Source organism: Pseudoliparis swirei, chromosome 5, assembly GCF_029220125.1.
Source record: "Pseudoliparis swirei isolate HS2019 ecotype Mariana Trench chromosome 5, NWPU_hadal_v1, whole genome shotgun sequence".
Taxonomy (NCBI): Eukaryota; Metazoa; Chordata; class Actinopteri; order Perciformes; family Liparidae; genus Pseudoliparis; species Pseudoliparis swirei.
Window position 1 is genome coordinate 22,937,235 of NC_079392.1, and position 19,451 is coordinate 22,956,685.

Below are 19,451 nucleotides of genomic sequence, written 5' to 3' on the forward strand. Positions count from 1 at the left end.
GACAAGATCGGGCATTGAATTATGAACATTTTGGCATTAGTTGCATGCCAATTGGATAGAAATTGACAATGGTAAAAAGAAGATTTTGACCTTTTCATGACTTTGACCCGATCGATCCCAAAATCTAATCAAATGGTCCCCGGATAATAACCAATCATCCCACCAAACTTCATGCGATTCGGTTTAATACTTTTTGAGTTATGCGAGGCACACGCATACAAATAAATAAATAAATACACGGCGATCAAAACATAACCTTCCGCATTTTCAATGCGAAGGCAATAAGCAATAAATAATCGATATTACTTTACAATAAAACCTAAATGCAAAAGTCAAATTAAATAGCGCCAACACAGCCCTCTTCTGAATGTTTCATAATATTGTGTACATTTCCAGTGGTGCTCCAACACAGCCCTCTTAACGTTTCATGATAGTGTGTACGTTGGCGTAACGATAGAAGGCTCGGTAGGTTTCCTCTCCAAGTGACTGCATTGGTCACTCGGACGTAGATCACACGTGCGTGTCGAGCGTCAGCTGCCCGTTGCCGTCTCTACAGTGTGTTCTGCTTTTAACAGGAGGAGAAATGGGCGACGCGAGGCGACGCCAAGTGCAAAGCACTCCAACAGTCAGCCTTTGTCATCATCTTTGACGTCGTCTTTGTGTGTCAGGCCTCTGTCTGATTAGTTTTTTTTTCTCTCTGTCGCGGATGAGTGCGTGGGGGGTCGGCGCTCTCCATCTCCCCCAACCGTAAAAAAAAAAAAGAGGCTTTGTTTGCTGGATGTCATACAGAATGAGAAAATGAGGCTCGCTGCAGGCTGCACAAGGAGGGGGTGGTTGGAACACCTGTTTAAAATCCACTTCCACCATTTAGAAACGCTATATAAAGGGGATTATTACTCGTGGAGATGGACTGCTTCGTTGTCAGCCGCTGCCTTTCATCCAGTGTTTTGGGAGTAATCTCCCGGCGCTCTTTAAAGTCTGCGCCGCCGCTTTGTTTTCCGTTGCTCTTGTTTTGCGGCAACAGCAGGCGAAAGCTCTTGAGGCTCTTTATTTTTTAAATTTGCAAGTTTAACTGATTCTAACGGAAGGTTTTTTTTTTGTTTTGATTTCCCTAAGAGGAAGCAGCTAGTATACTGAACACGTGTTGGCGGGAAGTAACCGTACCCACGGCCCCGTTACCCCCATTCCAACCCCTCGACACGCACCACCGCATCTCCAAGGGGGTCCTCTGACACAAAAACATGGCCATCAAACGTCACGCAAAATTGAACACGTACGTCTCATGACATAAGAACATACTTTCTTTATTTATTTTTATATAGACACACATGGCTTGCATGTAAATGGCTTGGTCTCACAGTGCACAGCGAGGCTGTCGTGTAGTATAGATGCACAATAAACGGGGTTCTTACGGTCATGGAAAATTAAAATGGTCACTTCCAGGCCTGGAAAAGTCATGGAAAAAACTTAAATCATAAAAGTTTTGGAAAAGTCCTGGAAATTTGTTGTAATCACATGTTCATTTACGCCGAGTTTGAAATAATTATTATGATTTTTAAAGAAAGACGCTCAAAATAACATCCGGCGTACGCTCTCAATACGCAACATTTTTCATGTTTATACCGAGTATTTCAGTTTTTTCATGGAAATTTGGTTTACACTCCTGGAAATCCATCGATCAAAATGTGTATGAACCCTGAATGAAGACGCGCGAGAGGAAGGCAGTGTCAGCGGTCACCCGAATACTTTCTCACGGATAAGTAAGTTCGTGGTTTCAACACTCAGACGTTTGTTGAATCGGAACCATTTGGTGTGGAGGATCCTCTTCTCGCGCCTTCATCCTCGACAATGTGAGTCAGCTGAGTCACTCCTCTGTACTCTGCCTTCCTGTCAGCTCCTCTCCCTCTTCATCATCTCTCATCTCCTGTGTTTCTACCAGAACATGAGTGTCCGCTGTAAATGTAGGTGTTTTTTTTTTTTTAGCAGGACGCCATAGTTACAGCGTCTCACTCGATATCTCTGTATATGCCACATCACGATTTCCTACAATGTGGTTTTTCATAATTGGGACCGGGCATCGCTGCTCACACCCCCATACAACAAACACCGGAGGGTTGGACGGTAACCGCACACTTTTTGAACGGCTCCGGTTCCAGAACATTTTTCTTTTCTCCATCGCCTACGAGATGTGTCTGAGTAAAATAGAAATGGAGAAAAAGGCAAAAGGTACACGGCTGTTATTTTAAGATTACTCATCCAATAAACTATTGCGAATAATCTCCCGGGAAAACTTTCAAACTGACCGTTCACCAAATGATCTTTAATTGTTGCCTCCAAATGTTTTCAGAAACTTTGGGGTGAACTGTTCTGTTAATATATAGAAGGAAAGTTTCCAAATGAGCCGCCATGTTGGCGTCCTCACGAGTTGTCCGTTGAGATGTGAACATGTCCACGGTGTCGGCGAGCTGCTTCAATCAGAGCGCCATTACGCTTTAGCATTGTGGGTAGTGTCATATGATATTCCTTTATTCGTCCCACAGTGGGGAAATTTCAAAAATCACAGCAGTGGTGCACATCAGAGCATCAATGAAAATAAATATAAAACAAAACTTAATACTAAATATACAGGAGGAAAACAAAGTAAAGTGCAGAGTTGGCCAGGATCATAATACTTAATATAGATTAATACTTAATATAGATAATAATAATTCAGACTTCTATAGCGCTTTTCTAAGTACCCAAAGACGCTTTACAGGGAACAAGAGACTAACAGAACAGAACAAAAAGAAAGGAAAACAAACTGGGCAAGCTGTATGAGTCGTATCGGGGTCAGGGATTAGCAGGTGAAAGCAAGTTGGATAATAGATATATAATAATATATATAATACTTCTCCATGACGTGACGGACAATACGTGACTTCGTTTTTTAAAATATCTGATATGGACTCGTGGCTTTAGCAGCAGTTTATAGCATTGTTTTGCGATTCCATAGCTATAATGTTGTAACCACCAAAGGTCGACCAGCCACCGTCAAGTATACATTTTTATTCAGTGTATGAATGAGAATTCCGCTTTCCAGAAAATCGCCGTTGAGCTCTATGGCAAGATGTGTAATGGTCCTGAGAAATGTGATTTAAAAATAAAATTGTTATTGTTTTTAAAGCAGAGATACAAGTGAGTATTTGGGCAACTGCAGACTAGTTTAGTGTCGTCGGAGCAATAGCGGGCAGAACTCCAACGTGAGAGGTTCTCGTTGCCCCGAGGCAGGCCGGCTCCTCGCGAGGGTTTACAGACCGTCCTTTGTGATGGAATCGAAGTTTTAGGATTTATTTATCTTTTACCACGCTGACGACGGCAGAATGTTTTCCGGGTCGCCCCGTCTGCGATATCTGAGAAACGCCTCGAGGGAGTTCCTCAAATTTGGCCCAAACATCCACTTCATGCCGAACAGATTAGATGTCGGTGGTCAGAGGTCATTGTGACTCCACACAATGTCACACAAACATCTAATGGGCACAAAATGATGAAGTGGTGACATTTTTTGTCAATGCCTGTCACTATGTACACGTTATGTATATACCTATGGAAATAAATTACTTGCTATCATTATGACAGTTGGCGACAAACTACTACAATCGGGGTTGTGGTTTCAAATGTGATCTCTTATTGACTCTTCTGTATGCGGCTCTGTGTGTCATGTTGCTCTGGAGTGGTGCACAAAGGACAACTGAGAGCACTGGTTTTCCAGCAGGGCAAGTAAAGGACATAGTATTTATTTATAGTAGGCCACCTGCAGCCTTTATACGCGTTGGGACCTTTTGTTAACGGAGCTGCGCTGCCTACCGCATGTCGGTCCCAGCTGCACTGAAGAAGGAGAAGGAGAAGCCGGTGAGTCACCGGCCGAGCTCTGATCCAGGTTAGGTCGGTGGCAATGAGTCACTCCAGAGAACCTGTACCTGGGATCCAAAACCGTCTAATTTGGCCGTCTTTTGTTCCCGTGGCTCGGTGTGATGCACCGTCTGCGACGCCGCTTTAATTCACGCGGTGGAAAACGGAGCCGAGCCGGGATCGAGCCCGCCGGGCCCTCCTGGAGGGAAGGAAAAAATCCCAAAAAAACAACCGACAATCGTCTGGCCGTACTATTGGTTTTAAACTAGCGTGCGTCTCTTCAGGACTTGTCAAACGAATCCACTCGTGTATACATATGATAATCATGGGGTGTTTAAACTACGAGGAGGAGGAGGAGGCCTGCGGTTCTGCCGATCGCACGTCGGGAACATAACTGGGAACACTCTGCAGTCTCGCAGACTTCTGCTGGCATAAATAAGCTGGAGGAATATAAAGCGGCAGATTTCAGCTGCATTTCGTAAGGTTTTTTTTCAGCGTCTATTGAAGCCAGCGAGAAAATGCCTGCGGCTTACTCGGAGCGCTGCCGAGTCAGAGCCAGGGTTTCAAGCAATAGAGAGCTGGCATTTGTTTATAGTACTGAATACATCAAAAAGATAAATGAGTTTTAAGTCTACAAATAGGGTGTGGAGTGCAGTTAGTCATCCTCTCTTGGTGCTTGTCTTACTTGTGTTAATAATATACAACTCCATCAAAGATTGGCGTAAACACGTGTGTATGGCAGCGCGGTCAATAATGTAACTATTACTGTCCTGGAAACGGATTTATTTAGAGCAGGATGTAAATTTGAATTGTTCTGATGCCGAGTGAATGTGAAAGGTTGTATGGATTTCACAATGTTCCTGTTTTGTTTTTTTTGTCAACAGAAAATTTCAATACCGCGGTCCGAAAATTCCAGCGAACTGCAGTCGTTTACGTTCTACCTGTCGAACGTGGGCAGAGACAACCCCCAGGGCAGCTTCGACTGCATCCAGCAGTACATCACCAGGTGAAAGGAAACACCGACTCTCACTCACTGGGCTCGCTTCCATCAAACGTGCAACCGATTCTCCTTTTGCACGGACGCGCAGATTCTCTGTCAACTGTTGACGCGAATACTTTCTTTCATCCGTGTGAAATAATCAACGGTCTTTGGAGTTGCAAAATGAGTGTTGCCACGTCGACATATTTGTTTTACACGGCTAACCCGAAGTGACTCAGATCCTCGGTGATACTTCCCAGCCGCCTCCGTCGAACACACTTATTAAACAATATGGTTTTTTAAATTCTGCGCAGATGCAAAATAAAAGCACATGCTTTTTTAATATATATATTTGCAGTGTAAATCAAAGTGAGGGTTATTTAAGATGTGCAGACGAGTGCGGCCTCTTTGTTTCACGGCACTGCAATGACGCAACTTGAGATGTGGGCCCATCCCCTTCTGAGCGCCAAACCCATTAAACGTGTTCTGCAGACTTTCTCTGGCCGAACACGGGCAGCAGAATGTGCCGCTCGAATCGAGCAAATGGCACCAGATGTCCGCGTTGAAGGGGGAGGAAGTAGAAGAACAGAATGGGGAACGACGACGAGGAGCCGCCGCCTCGCCGACGGGCCAAATTCCGAACACCGTATTCGCAAAAAAAATATTCCTGAACAAGTGGGGTCGGCTGGAGGTCATCCACATCTCCGACTGCGTTTTTTTACCTTGAGTTCCGATCTAAAGCCCGAATGAGCTTTGCTTCCACCGACTGCGCCGGCGCCGCCTCATTTTCTGCCAAAGCCTCATCAAAGTGGTGGGGAATCAAAGGCAGCCGGAAAGTCGGGAGAGAATGGCATTTGATGCGGTGAGTCGAACTGGGGGATCATACAGTTGGCTGGAAATTGAAAATATAATAGTTGTGCCCTCGGGGTTCTTCATCGAGGCAGGAATGCACAGTGAAGGGATGGGTTGTTGCCAATATTGAGATGTATTTAAGGTCCAAACTGAGACTTGTCTTGGTGGATATGTGTTTTTAAAGTAGCATGCCCTTTTAATATAACTTGTTTTATTTATTGTCTGTCCAAATAATCATGGAGTACCGTTTTTAAAATAAGTAGCGATTTCTCCCCCCCCCCCCCCCCTCATCTTTTCCATTCTCTTTCCATTGAAGCTTCTGGACGCTCAATCCGGGTCTTCCACCGCTCATAATCTCCTCTTTGTTTTGGCAGTGAAGGGAGCATTCAGCTGGATTGTTTGGGCGGGATCCAGGACAAGATTACAGTGTGCGCCACGGACGACTCCTACCAGAAGGCCCGGGAGAACATGGCCCAGGTCGAGGAGGAGACTCGCAGTCGGAGTGCCATCGTCATCAAGCCCGGGGGGAGATACGTAGGTGAGGAGACATGACGGCACGCCGCCAAACGTGCGCCGGTCAGCAAGACATGGGCCCAGTCACGGACCTGCAAAAAACAATATTGTATAATAGCTCTGCTTTTGGTTGATGGGGGGGGGAAGAAGAAGAAAAGAGATGAATGTTTATTTAAACACCATTAAGGTGTGTGTGTGTGTCTACATTGCACCAGACGTGCTGTCTGGGTCTGAATGGCAAAGGGCCAGCATGCCTCCTCTGTAACTCTGACTTTATTGAATGTGATGGCGGTGGCTTCCTCAATGGCCACACGGCTAATGTGCCACATGCACACTGATCTTTTCTTTTTTTTCTCGCCAACTCCGCGGCTGTAATTCGAACGCGCACCGAGGCAAAAACATCCCCGGGCCGAACACGTCAACTTTCTGACTCCTCGTGTCGCTCTCTGACCTTCTCCACTAAAAACACGTTGTGCCGCAGCGACTGTAGGAAACCCCAGTAGCGCGGCTTCACTGGCCGCAGAGAAAGAAATCCAGTGTCAGCCTCTTCGCCGAGCTGCGAGTCAAAGAATGTCTACTCCGTGTGTGCCGTGGAGCCAAACCGTGTTTTGTTCTCAGTGGGAGGCAACACACAACTCGGTGTGAATCACCTGAAAGAGGGCTCGGTGGGAGCAGGTGATGAGAGCTGATGTGTGTACGGTTCAAAATGAGTGCATGATGCATCTTTTATGAGTCCTCTGCAGGTTCCCGCCGCCATTATCAGTCATTGAGATGGAAGCTTCCTGCCGGAAATACATATATTTCTTACTGAGATGATATTTATTTTCTGTTAAAACGAGCAAGTGTTGGCCGCCGGCCGCAAAGCAACACTAAGCCGTCCTCTACCAGCATGTTCTGCTTCGGTGTCCTTCCTGGGATTTTAAATGCTCAGCAATGGGAAAACAAATTAAAATTGCCAACCCTTAAAACTAGTTGGGAAGATAAATGGATTTGTTGAATATCAAAATGGGAAGTTTCTGTGTGAAAATGACACAAACTACATTTACTCGCACCTCATATTCAGGTTTGTTGCCCTTTTTCTCGAAATAAGACAATATTCCGAATAAGATGATGACTGATGACAAGTAATATTTCGCAACTATTCCTGTGGACATGCAGCGGTGCCGATTCCGATAAACATAAGTAGACCCCGGTGTTTGACGGGTGAAAGTATGCGTGTCTCCTTCCAACCAGAAATGGCAGATCCTACATGTTTAGAAAATGAAATGAGGCCTAATTCGGGAATATCCAAACGTAATATGATGTTTACACATCGCATTCAGAGTGTTGTCTCTTTTCAGAATATTGTTGTGCATGTAAACATAACTCGACGAACCCTTCTCCGACTTCCCTCACGCCAAACTCTTTCTCCGCCTCTGTACCTGCGCCCTCCCTCAGGCAAGAAGGTTCAGATCCGGAAACCGGCGCCTGGCCTCTCCGACGTGGCCCCGCTCCGGAGGACGTCTCGGCCCGTCATCATCTCCAGCAGCACGATAAAGAAGGGCACGCCTCAGCACCGGCCGCTCCGAGAGCGCCTCACACACCTGCTGGCCCTCAAGCCTTACAAGAAGCCCGAGCTCATCCTGAGGTTGCAGAAAGACGGCCTCTTGCCATTAGACAAGGACTCCCTGGATAGCTACCTGCAACAGGTCTCACACACACACACACACATATTGCTCGGTTGCCTCTTCAGAAGCGAGGAGGCTCACTCGTGCTTCTTTCTCCTTACCTAGGTGGCGAACCTGAATGGGAAAGACAACACCTTCACATTGAAGGACATTTTGTATAAGGAGATCCAGAAGGACTGGCCGGGCTACACAGAAGGAGACCAGCAGCTTCTCAAGAGAATCCTGTTTAAGTATGTCGCTCTCACTTTAACCCCACATGTCTCCCTGTTCTGATGATTCTCAGCAGCCCAAATTATCTCTCTCTCTCTATCTGTCTCTATCTGTCTCTCTCTGTGTGTGTGTGTGTGTCCTAATGAGGAATGACAAGTATGCGTACACAATCTTATCTTTTTTTAAATGATCCTGTTGCATAACTAATTAAGACACGGCTGTTGTTGTTTGGTATATGTATTTATTTTGCTGATTTCATTCTCAGCTATTGTAATTATATGATGCGTAAAGTCTGCACGTGTAAAACACGCCTTTTCTTTTAAAATATTCGTTGGAATAGCAGCTGTGTCTCCAGGAAGTTTTCTGTGCGCTCCTGAATTCTCCTGGATTTGGTCTTTGTTGGCGGGGTGAGCTGCTGGCCTTCTGCCCGCTGGAAAAACTTGTTTTCTCAGGATCTGGGACACAAAGGAAAAAAGCAAGCTCCCAGCCGGCTATAAATAGAACAGGATGCAATGCTCCGGTACTCAATTTGTGTTTATGTAATGGACTCGAGAATAGCTCCCGTTCGCCACGATTAGCTTAGTTTTACCTGGGGTCCAACTCTAAAGGACGCTCGGCGCTTTAGTGCAATAACCATTTCACCCGAGATGTCCAGCTCGTGTTGAGGCCGCTACTGACGTCGCTGTTTGTCCTGTATTGTACTTTAGGTGTTTTATTCTCCTCATTTAAATACATAAAGAACTAAAACGCCTCATTAGTACATTAACACAAACCACAACCTTTCTGCCACAGGGCAATTACAAAGTAAACAAAGTTTCACACAGGACTCCTTGCAGTATTGTTTACATATTTGGATTACACATTTTCTGGCCAAACTGTAATATGTGCACCCTGTTTGTGTGTCTCTTTTAGCTACACTATTTTATTTATCTTTTATCAGCTGACTAACAACCATATCCTCCCACCAAAGTGTGTGTGTGTGTGTGTGTGTGTGTGTGTGTGTGTGTGTGTGTGTGTGTGTGTGTGTGTGTGTGTGTGTGTGTGTGTGTGTGTGTGTGTGTGTGTGTGTGTGTGTGTGTGTGTGTGTGTGTGTGTGTGTGTGTGTGTGTGTGTGTGTGTGTGTGTGTGTGTGTGTGTGTGTGTGTGTGTGTGTGTGTGTGTGTGTGTGTGTGTGTGTGTGTGTGTGTGTGTGTGTGTGTGTGTGTGTGTGTGTGTGTGCGCGACAAACTGTCCCCTTCTGATAATGTCTCTCAGCGCGCACAACACACTCTTTCACATTTCAGATTACATAATCGTGTTTGGAGCAGCGTTGTTGTTTTTTTTTTTTTTGTCCCCATCGGTAAACATGCTGCGTACTGAACTTCATGTTTAACCCTTGTGTTGCCTTCGGGTCTATTTGACCCGATTCAATGTTTCACCCTCCTGTCGCCTTCGGGTCAATATGACCCGATTCAATGTTTCACCCTCCTGTTACCTTTATATTTACTAACATATTTTACCCTTGAGGTCAATATGACCCCAGCTATTAAAATCTCCAGAAAATTATTAGAATTAATATTGTTTTCCAAGTTTAAGTGTGAGGTACTTTATGTTTGTTTGTTGACTCCCGAAAGAACACTGACATTAAACATTGAATCGGGTCAAATTGACCCGAAGGCGACAGGAGGGTTAAATATTGAATCGGGTCAAAATGACCCGAAGGCAACACAAGGGTTAATAATGAATTATTAACTGTGTGTGTTGTGTTCTAATCCAAGACTGGATGAGTTGGTTCAACGCTGTTTCCCGTGGCTGTGGAGCTGCTATCTGGCTGCTTTGTTTAGTCACTTGCCGTGTGATGGATTAATCTAGAGTTCAGTCTCTTCACACCTGACCCTAAAATGATTCTTGGCTCTGAATGCAGCGCCGAGTTACTCGAGCCTCATCTGGACGAGGTCAGGGAGTGAGCCGTCGTCGATCCGTTGGATCGGGGATGTGCTGCATCTCGGCGTCAACTTTTTAGCGTGCAGATTGTCTGATAAACCGACAACGACAACAACTGTGCACGCAAAGTGAGCCGCAGTGCCATATTCTGTCTCTCTCGCTTCCGCGCCGTCACTGAAGAGCGCCGTGTCACTTTCTCACTCGCCTCGAACGTGCTGCCAAAACTGTTCCAAGCTTCAAGTAAGCCTGCAGTGAGCTCACGCACATTCTTCAGCCGGAGAGAGAGAGAGACGGTGGCACATTCGGATTATTACAACTGGTATGAAACAGACTTTTATAATAATTGCTGTTATTCCCTGTCCATTTTTTTCCGACATGAAGTGTGTGTGTGGTTATGGTAAAGTGCTGCTTTGTCAAGTAGGCCCTCATTTGCTCTGTTGTCATAGCGACCCACTCGGCTCCGCACAGCAACTTGTTATTTAATGCCCTCGTACTTGTGTAGGATTAGCTCGTCGCTGGAGAAACGGCAGCAACGTGGGTTTTTTTTTTTTACTTTTTAAGGACACGAATCTCCATGATGGCTTTTACTCTTTTGAGGGACCAGAAAGCAGCCGGTTTTAGCCAATGACGTCGCTGCGTTACGGCTGCCGTGTCCCCTCAGCAGGTGGGCAGCTCGTGTTCTCACTAAAAAAAAGAAGAGATCACATCACTCCTGCACTAGTGCTGCTCTGCACTGGCTCCAAAATCGTGATGCTCCATCATATCTTAGGAGCTTGTCGCACTATTATTGCCCACTAGAGCTCTCCTCACTAATCAAGACGACTTGTAGAGAATGGGAGCAGAGCCTTTGGTTATCAAGCTCCTCTTTTACCAGCTTCCAATCTTTCAGTCCGGGAGGGCAGCACAGTCACCCTCGAGTAGAGAGAGACCCTACCCTTTTCTCTTTGACATAGTTTAGGCTGAGCTGGTTTGCCTTGGGTTTGTCCTCCCCTGCTGATATGCTGCTATAGGCTTATAGCTGGGACGGCGTGCAGCATGCACCCATCATTCTTTTTCTCTTCTCTTCTCTTTGATGAATCATCTCATCTCATTCAATCACTCTAACTCTGCTTTCCCTTTCCCTCTTTTTTTTGACCTCTTGTCCTGACGGGGAGATGCATAGATCCTATCTGCCTATGATGGATATCGTCGTCTGCCTGCTGGAATTCCTGCTCCCTACTGTCCCCACTGTCCTCCTGACTCCCGCCATCTGCCTGATGGACTAGGAGGATCCTCCTCCTTGTTTCTCCTCAGGTTTTTCTTTTTTTTTTCCCTGAAGGGTTATTTGGGAGTTTTTTTCCTGGTCCGGGTTTTTTTTGGGGGGGGCAGGTGTGTAGAGATACATTTGTAAAAGCACTGACAAATTTTTGTGAAATTGTATGCAAATGGTTGAATAGATGAAGCGCTGTTCCTGTCGTTCAGGTTACAGTAGAGATTCTGTCGAAAAGAGATCTAGCTTCTTCTTCTTTTTGTCGTCCTGTGCATCTGTCCTCATACGCTTGTGTTCCCTCTCTTTAGAAAACAGAGCCAGGCGACCCTGAACAGCTCCGCCCCTCCACTGGAGAGCCCGCCCAAAGAGCTGGCCGGCAGCTCGCCGTCGGTAAGCTTCCTGTTCCCTCTTCCAGCTTTCCTCCCATGCGTCCAGTAACTCCTCTTCCCCGGTGGCGAGCGCCTGTTGATGATATTTAAGAAGAGCGAAACGTGTCGCTAAAGATGCAAATGAGGCGTGCAACATTTTCTTTCAAAAAATTTAAATAAAAAAAATCTTTGGATTTTAAAGGTGCCTGTATGTCTTTGTTTGATTTATTTCTACATCGTTATTGTTTGGGCTCGCTGACATTACAGAGTTTGCTCTGCATGGCTAATCTTTAACCAGAGCTTGTTTGACTTCAGTTATTTATTTTCCTTCTGATCCAGTAGAAATGGTTTTGTGTGGATATTGGTGACAAAGATTCTTTACATGTTTACCCTCAGCCGTGTCACTGGGTTGTCCCTGCAGTCTGGAGGTTTCTGGTATATCCCAGAAAAAAAGGGTTTTCTTTTTCTTTCTTTTTTTTATCCTTTCTCGACTGATTTGTTTCCCCTCGCTGCTTTTCAGTGAATTCCCATCTGCTCTAAATGTTTTCTGAACTTTTTACAGTTGACCAGTACTGCTGACTAATGGTTGTTGTGAGTTTTCCAATAAGCTTTTGATAAACATACATTGTTTGCATGAGCACCGAAGCCTTGTTATTAAACTAAATGGCCCCGCTGGTACACTTTAGTTCATAATTTTTTTGTTTTCATATTTCTTGTCCTGCTCTTTTTTTTTAGGTCAGTCCAGACTCCTGAGTCTAACGGCTGTTTACACTTCCTTTAGGTAGTCGGGGGAGGAGCTGCTGCTGCGTGTATTAATAGCTCCGTCCTCTCAGGTTCTCCTCACCTCAGACACTTACTGAACGGCTCTTCCTGTCCGCTCTCTCCCTCGGTAAACACAGCACACAAACAAACAAGAAAATGGTTCCCCGGGCTCTCGGTACAGAGAGCCGCTCAGCAGGTAGACCGGTGAGTAAACCTCAGATGGGTGAGGGAGAAATCAGTGAGAGCTGCAGGGCAGCAGACGGGGCGGGACCACACAGACACATGAATGCAAAAAATAGCTTGCTGGCATTTCTTTCGAGGTTTTCCATTCGCACTGGTTCACGTAAACTAAAAATGTAAAATCTCTCCATCTTCACTTTTTTGTTGGGGTAAACGTTTTTTATATTTAGTAATATTCTCCCAGACGTATATTGCAATATTTCAGAACAAATACCCTTCTCAATATAGCAACAGCATCACATGATTGATTAATGGTTCTTCCCCAAAGTAGGCAATGACATTTTTGATAAATAATGTAGATATGAGTTTGGGGATAATGCCAACAAATGGAACAGCTCAGCACATTGCATCACTGTAATGCGGCCTTTTTTTTTTTAAAGCATAAAAAGATAACGCGTATGCAATATTCAGATGGCAAAAAATGTAGGACGATATCTATTCTCTCATCCCAATATCGATAAAGTAACAATATATGGCCCCGGCCTTCATCACAGTCTCGGTCCCTCTGTGTTCCGTCTCCTCGCGATGTCAGCGATCACACGGACGTGGCCCCCAGCGCAAGACGACATCGACGCAAAACGCACGTCGGCGTTGGTGAACGTCTGGGTTCTCCCCCGGTCGAGCCTCCAGCGTTGTGTATTTCTACTGCGCAGTGTCAGAATAGCTTTTTGGATATAAAGAAAGGGACCAAGCTGTCCAAAAGGAGCTGGTTTCTGTTGTTGTTGTTCCAGAACCTAAAAGTAGTCCACGCGGCGATTGGGTCGGCCACTCCCAACGACATGAATTTGGGCTGGGCCTGTAATTTAATCCCTGGTGTTGTGAAAAGACGGCCCAGTCATCCTATTCTTAGTGCGACTGAGAATACAGACCCTGTGCTGCTCTTCCTGTTCTCCTCTTTCTTCTGTGTTGCTTCCTCCATCTATCTGCACGTACTAGATCCGGTCGCCTACGGCTCGGACCCTTTTAGTTCTGACCTGGACTGGACTTTCCCTCCCTCTCACTCCTGAGATGACTTTAATTCATTTTGAACCCTATTCTGGGTTCGCGACTAAAAAGCGCAATTTCTGCTTCTTTCCTGCCAGAAACGACCGGCTGCCGACTTCATCGACCCGCTCGCCAACAAAAAGCCCCGGATATCGCATCTCGCCAGCAAGGCTGCAACAGCCCCGGTTAACGGCAAGCTCGGCTCCTCCAATGGGCGGGGGGAGGCGGGCGGCGCTCAGGGAGGCGTGGCGGTTTCGGTGGCGGTTTCGATGTCGGACGGCGGCGTGACGTCCGGCGGCTCCCAGCAGCTCCCTCTGCTCGACATCCCCCGTCCTTTCGAAGCACTGTCGGACGTCAGCAACGACTCCAGCCACAACGGGAGGGATTGCGACTCTCAGGAAACCGCCGCGGCCGAGCGGCTCGGCCAGCAGCCCTCGCTGCTCTCGGGCCCGGCGCCCGGCGTCGGCACGTCGTCTCCCGGACACGCGGGCCCGGCCGCTCCTCGGGACAAGAGTCCGTCGTCTTTCAACAGCAAGTCCAGGAAGAAGTCCAAAAAGCATAAAGACAAGGAGAAGAGCAAAGACAAGGGGAGGGTGAAGGAAAGGGCTCAGGAGAAGGAGAGGAAGAGTCGTGGGGAACGTGTGCCTGAGCCCAACCCGGTCTGTGAGCTGAGCCCCGGAAACCTCAAAAGCAACAGTATTCCACACAAAAGCACAGGTGAGGGCAACACACACATACACACACCGCATCATTCGCAGCTCTTGCCACAGACATAGATGTATTTCTGAATAAAAGTAGTTCTCTCCATGTGGAGGGACACCAGTTAGTCATCCCTGTGACAGAGATGTGACCAGTGTGTGTGACTCGGTGACTAAACGGAGACCCCTGGTGTTCAGTGTTTATGCCTTCAATAACCTCAGATGCACACCTGTGAATCCAACGGCTCTTCTCTCCCCGTGTGACTGCTTTAGATCTGAATGGGATGTGCAACAGTACCAGTATTCCCACGTCGTCATCTGAGGTGGCAGCCTATTTATTGTGAGTATTTAATGCACGGTTTTAGACTTAAAAACCACCGGCTGAGCTTCACGTATGATATATATATATTATATATATGGAGATAGCATTTTGTGTTTTTTGTTTGCTTTTATTTATTTATTCAGGATATTTTCAAAGTAATTTCCCATTCCAATATCTGAATATTCTTTGTGAATTTTAAGTGAATTCCTCTTTGAACCTTTTGTTTTTTCTTAACATAACGGTGGCATAAAAGATCCTAAAATGAGAATAATATTGTTGATTCTCAGACAATATATCGTCCTAGAGAGGTTATAGTTACCTTCGCATTGAAAATGCCGGAAGGTTATGTTTTGATCGCCGTGTATTTATTTATTTATTTATTTATTTGTATGCGTGTTATTCGCAAATCTCAAAAAGTATTGAACCGAATCGCATGAAATTTGGTGGGATGATTGTTTATTATCCGGGGACCAGTTGATTAGATTTTGGGATCGATCGGGTCAAAGGTCATGAACAGGTCAAAATCTTTCGCAGAACTCAAAAAGTATTGAACCGAATCGCATGAAATTTGGTGGGATGATTGTTTATTATCCGGGGACCAGTTGACTAGATTTTGGGATCGATCGGGTCAAGGTCAAAGGTCATGAACAGGTCAAAATGTTCTTGAATCGCATGAAATTTGGTGGGATGATTGTTTATTATCCGGGGACCAGTTGATTAGATTTTGGGATCGATCGGGTCAAAGGTCAAGGTCAAAGGTCATGAACAGGTCAAAATGCTCTTGAATCGCATGAAATTTGGTGGGATGATTGGTTATTATCCGGGGACCATTTGATTAGATTTTGGGATCAATCGGGTCAAAGGTCAAGGTCATGGAAAGGTCAAACTCTTTTTTTACCATAGCACGATACATTTTTGTCCAATTGGCATGCAACTAATGCCAAAATGTTCATAATTCAATGCCCAATCTTGTGATATGCGAAGGTATGCGCTCTACCGAGTGCCCATTCTAGTTAATTAATGTCATTGTTTTCTCAAGTCTCCCCATTGTTCCTGTCACTTAAGATGATGAGATGTTCATGTATTCTTTTTGTTTCTTTCCTTTTTTAAAAATTAAATATGATTTATTTTGTACATATTTGCTCTCCTCGCCCTCGTAGGAAGTACACGGTGATCGTCGCTCCGGAGCAGCGTCAGAGGTATAAAAACGATTTCAACGGCGAGTACAGTGAGTACCGGGGTCTGCACGCCCGGATAGACGGCATCACCCGGCAGTTCACTGTGCTCGACAACGAGCTCAAACAGCTCCACCAAGGCACAGACAAGTACAAGGTAGATTCCCCAGAGCACGACATGTTCCAAAACATGCCCAATCAGTGATGTCCGTACCCCTTATCTTGTTATTTATTTGTTGTATCTCTGTGTGTGTGTTCTCTACACAGACAATCCACAATCAGATACTTCAAGAGTATCATAAAATAAAAAAGGTACGTTTAAGTCCCGCTATTACACGCGTTGATGTCTTCTTAAAGTGTGCGTTAGTATATAAAGTGCATTACCGGATCCTGACTGTTTTTCATATCCCTTGCAGACTAATCCAAACTATAGCCAAGAGAAGAACCGCTGTGAATATCTACACAACAAACTGGCATATATAAAGAGACTTATTGCCGAGTACGATCAACAGCAACTTTTTAAAAAAAAGTAGTTCTTCGACATCGTTTCCCTGTTGTCTCTGGAAACCAAGCAGATAAAGGAAAACTCTGGATTCCGCCTGTGCTAAATAATGTTCACATGAAAGATGCCATGAAAGGAGTATTCCCCCTCATCGGGGCCAAAGGCTCTGATGAAGACTTAAGCAGGACACATGATATTTTTCTCTCTCTCTCTCTCTCTTCCCCTCTTTTCTTTTTGGAAGATAGGGTTGTGCCGCGGGGGGGGGGGGGGGGGGGGTAACGATGCATCCAGGGGAAAAAAGGCTTTATTTTTCTCCGCGGTCCGCCCTGCTACGTCGTGCACACGAGCCTAAAAGAGTCGAACATGGAGACTTTCCCACTTCCTTAGGAGATAATCCAAATGATCTTTCCTGCTTTTGAAACTAGCTGTAAACTGCGGATTGTGCGCCAAATGCTACTAATTTATAATGATCAGTTCCCCGCCCTCCGCCTCCCCCCATATACTGAAACGAACGGTTTTGACGTTATTTCTCCGTTTTATTTTATTTATTTTCCACACTTAATTTGTGGGGGGGGGGGGGGGGTACGAGTCTGTTTTACACTCCTTTTAATATCAGTCCTTAAAAGCCGTCTCTTCTCTTCGGTCCTCGCGTCTTGAATGTCAGCCAGTATTTTATTCAGAAGCTGCCTTGCCCATCTAATTGTCAGATCTGTTGGCGTTAATTATATTTCTCTCTTTTAAAGAGATGCAGATATTTAGTATTGATTAAATCAAGACGATGCATCTAAATGCACACGGTCGGATGCAGGTTTATAGGCTCGGCTTTTCTTTCCCAACAACAACAACTAACCTGTGCAGATGTCTTAACAGAGGGGGACACGTGTGAAAGTCTCCAGTCCGGTCGTCCTCACTCGGCAGTGCTGCTTCATCGGTGACGGCAGTCGGCCCTCATGTTCGTCACAATGTTTCAGTGAAGAACGACGTTCAGCTCTTATTTGGTCGTCTTTCCCCGTTTTAGGTCCTGAAGGATTTTGTAGCAATAGATTAATTCAAAGTTATCAAGAAGAGTCAAAATGCCAGCGCTGCTCCATGCTTCAGAAAAGAAAACCTCTAATTTGTAAGATGATGCAGACGTGGGATGCAGATCTGGCTTTTCTTTTTCTTTTCATCCTTAAAAAAAGAAAAATGTAAATAAAAAATGTTTTCTTTCACAGATCTCCTAGTTTACCACCATTGGAACCTTTTTTCAAGTGACGTTAAAATAGTGTTTGCGGCGTCTTTTTAAACGAGGAAAGAAAAAAGAAAAGATACATTTTTGAGTTTCGTCTGCTCAACGTGGTAGCCACGCGTCGTATCGTGGTAGCCACGCGTCTCATCGTGGTAGCCACGCGTCGTATCGTAGCCACGCGTCGTATCGTGGTAGCCACGCGTCTCATCGTGGTAGCCACGCGTCGTATCGTGGTAGCCACGCGTCGTGGTAGCCCATCGAGACGACTGTTAAGATGAAGCCATCCCCGATCGTCTTTCCGGGGCGGAGGCCTCTCGGAGGAGGAAGGCGACCTCCCCTCCCCCCGGCGACCAGTTTTTGCCTTTTTCCAAATGTGATGTCAGATATTCACCGAGGGTCGACCTGGAATCCATTTTTTTTCCGGATCAGCGCTCCGCTCCTGAGAAGCGTCGCGATCCGCTCGGCGCGTCCGAAGACTAATTGGAAGTGCTGCGCCGCGACTCAACCCGACGGGCGAGCGAGTTTAGTCGGCGACCGCATTTCTTAATAACGATCTTTTGATGTGAAATATCTTGCTGTTACCTGGGGGGTGTTTGTCCAAATGACACTTTTCTCTTTGTCCATCAGAGTGCATGCTTTATGAATGTGCTACAATGAACAGTCTTTGTACCTTTTACTTGAAGAAAAGAAAAAAAACAAAGTAGAAAAAAAAAAACTGCCCAAGGATATCGAAAGCCAAGCAACGGCCTCGTCCAACTGAATTTAGTATGTAATCAATTCGACGTGGCTCTGACCAGCATGTATACCAAAGTGCTTACCGAGTGAGATGGAACAAAACGCTCTACCAAATGACAAAGGAACATGTCACAGTATTCTCTTCTTCCTGTTATCATTTATCTCTCCCCGCCACACCCACCCCAATGGAAACCTCCCCAGTGTTTTCTTGTGAGAAGTCCGAGGACGCTCCTTTTTTTGTTGTTGTGTTGCTCCAGACGTGATTCTCATGACGGGGCCTCGAGTGTCGTCAACGTAACGCCAGATCTCAGATTCTGTAACTTCCCCCGAATGCAAACACGACATGGAGGTCAACGCTCCAGGACTCACCGGGTCCAGGGCCCAGGTCTGGATCCGGGTCGGGTTTGTGACGGTGAAACCTCTCGTCACCAGGATTGGCATCGCCCAGTACTGCAACACCCCTCCCCACACTCACTGTATCTTGTTTTCTGGAAGCATTCTGACATAATTCTTGTATAACACTTCTGTTGCGGTCAAAAAGAAGAGTGAATGTGCTCCTCGGCAAACGGAGAGCGGCCCCGTTTGAACGTGAACGACATGCCAGCACGGGACGAACCGTCGTACGAGTCGATTGTGCCAAAATGACCTGTGGTATAGGTTTTTCTGTTCTCTTTTTTTTTCTTCTTTCCTTTTGAGTATATATACATGCTGCTGTGTAAGCAAAGAGGGCTTTGGAGAAGAGTCATGAAATGTTGGCGCTAAAACCCAAAGCACGCTTTTTGAAAAACCATGAGGGACTGGGACTGAAATTGATCTTTGTTTCAATAAAGATACTTTGAAATCCTTATTTGTGGAAATTCTGAGCCAGTTGTTGCCGTTGGATTTTAGAATTAGTTGGTCCACAGCAGACGATGAGATTTTTATGTATTTTAGTACTTTTAAGGGGGAGTGCGATTGGGTATTGATTATATATTAATGTTTAGAATACAAATTATATTGTTTTAATGAGCCGGTGCCTCTTAAATGATCACCACCCTACACTTGTTATTTCAAGTATAATTAATTTGCAAAAAACAACGAATCACACGATAAAATCTTTTATCTTTATCGATATTGCAGTAATATTGTTGTCGTGAATTTCTTGACCTCAATAACA

At 45.5% G+C, this 19,451-nt stretch overlaps 1 protein-coding gene across 1 annotated transcript in view; it reads left to right on the forward strand.

Annotated features, from left to right (window-relative positions):
- Positions 1-19,142, forward strand: part of ell (elongation factor RNA polymerase II) — a 38,639-nt gene extending 19,497 nt beyond the window's left edge. Inside the window, exons 3-12 of the mRNA XM_056415625.1 lie at positions 4,773-4,894; positions 6,094-6,257; positions 7,670-7,920; positions 8,005-8,129; positions 11,590-11,671; positions 13,734-14,352; positions 14,607-14,673; positions 15,816-15,987; positions 16,098-16,142; positions 16,247-19,142. Of these exons, the coding sequence (XP_056271600.1) occupies positions 4,773-4,894; positions 6,094-6,257; positions 7,670-7,920; positions 8,005-8,129; positions 11,590-11,671; positions 13,734-14,352; positions 14,607-14,673; positions 15,816-15,987; positions 16,098-16,142; positions 16,247-16,363 (1,764 nt within the window). The 3' untranslated portion in view covers positions 16,364-19,142. The remainder of the gene's footprint in view (positions 1-4,772; positions 4,895-6,093; positions 6,258-7,669; positions 7,921-8,004; positions 8,130-11,589; positions 11,672-13,733; positions 14,353-14,606; positions 14,674-15,815; positions 15,988-16,097; positions 16,143-16,246) is intronic.
- The last annotated feature ends 309 nt before the right edge of the window (positions 19,143-19,451 follow it).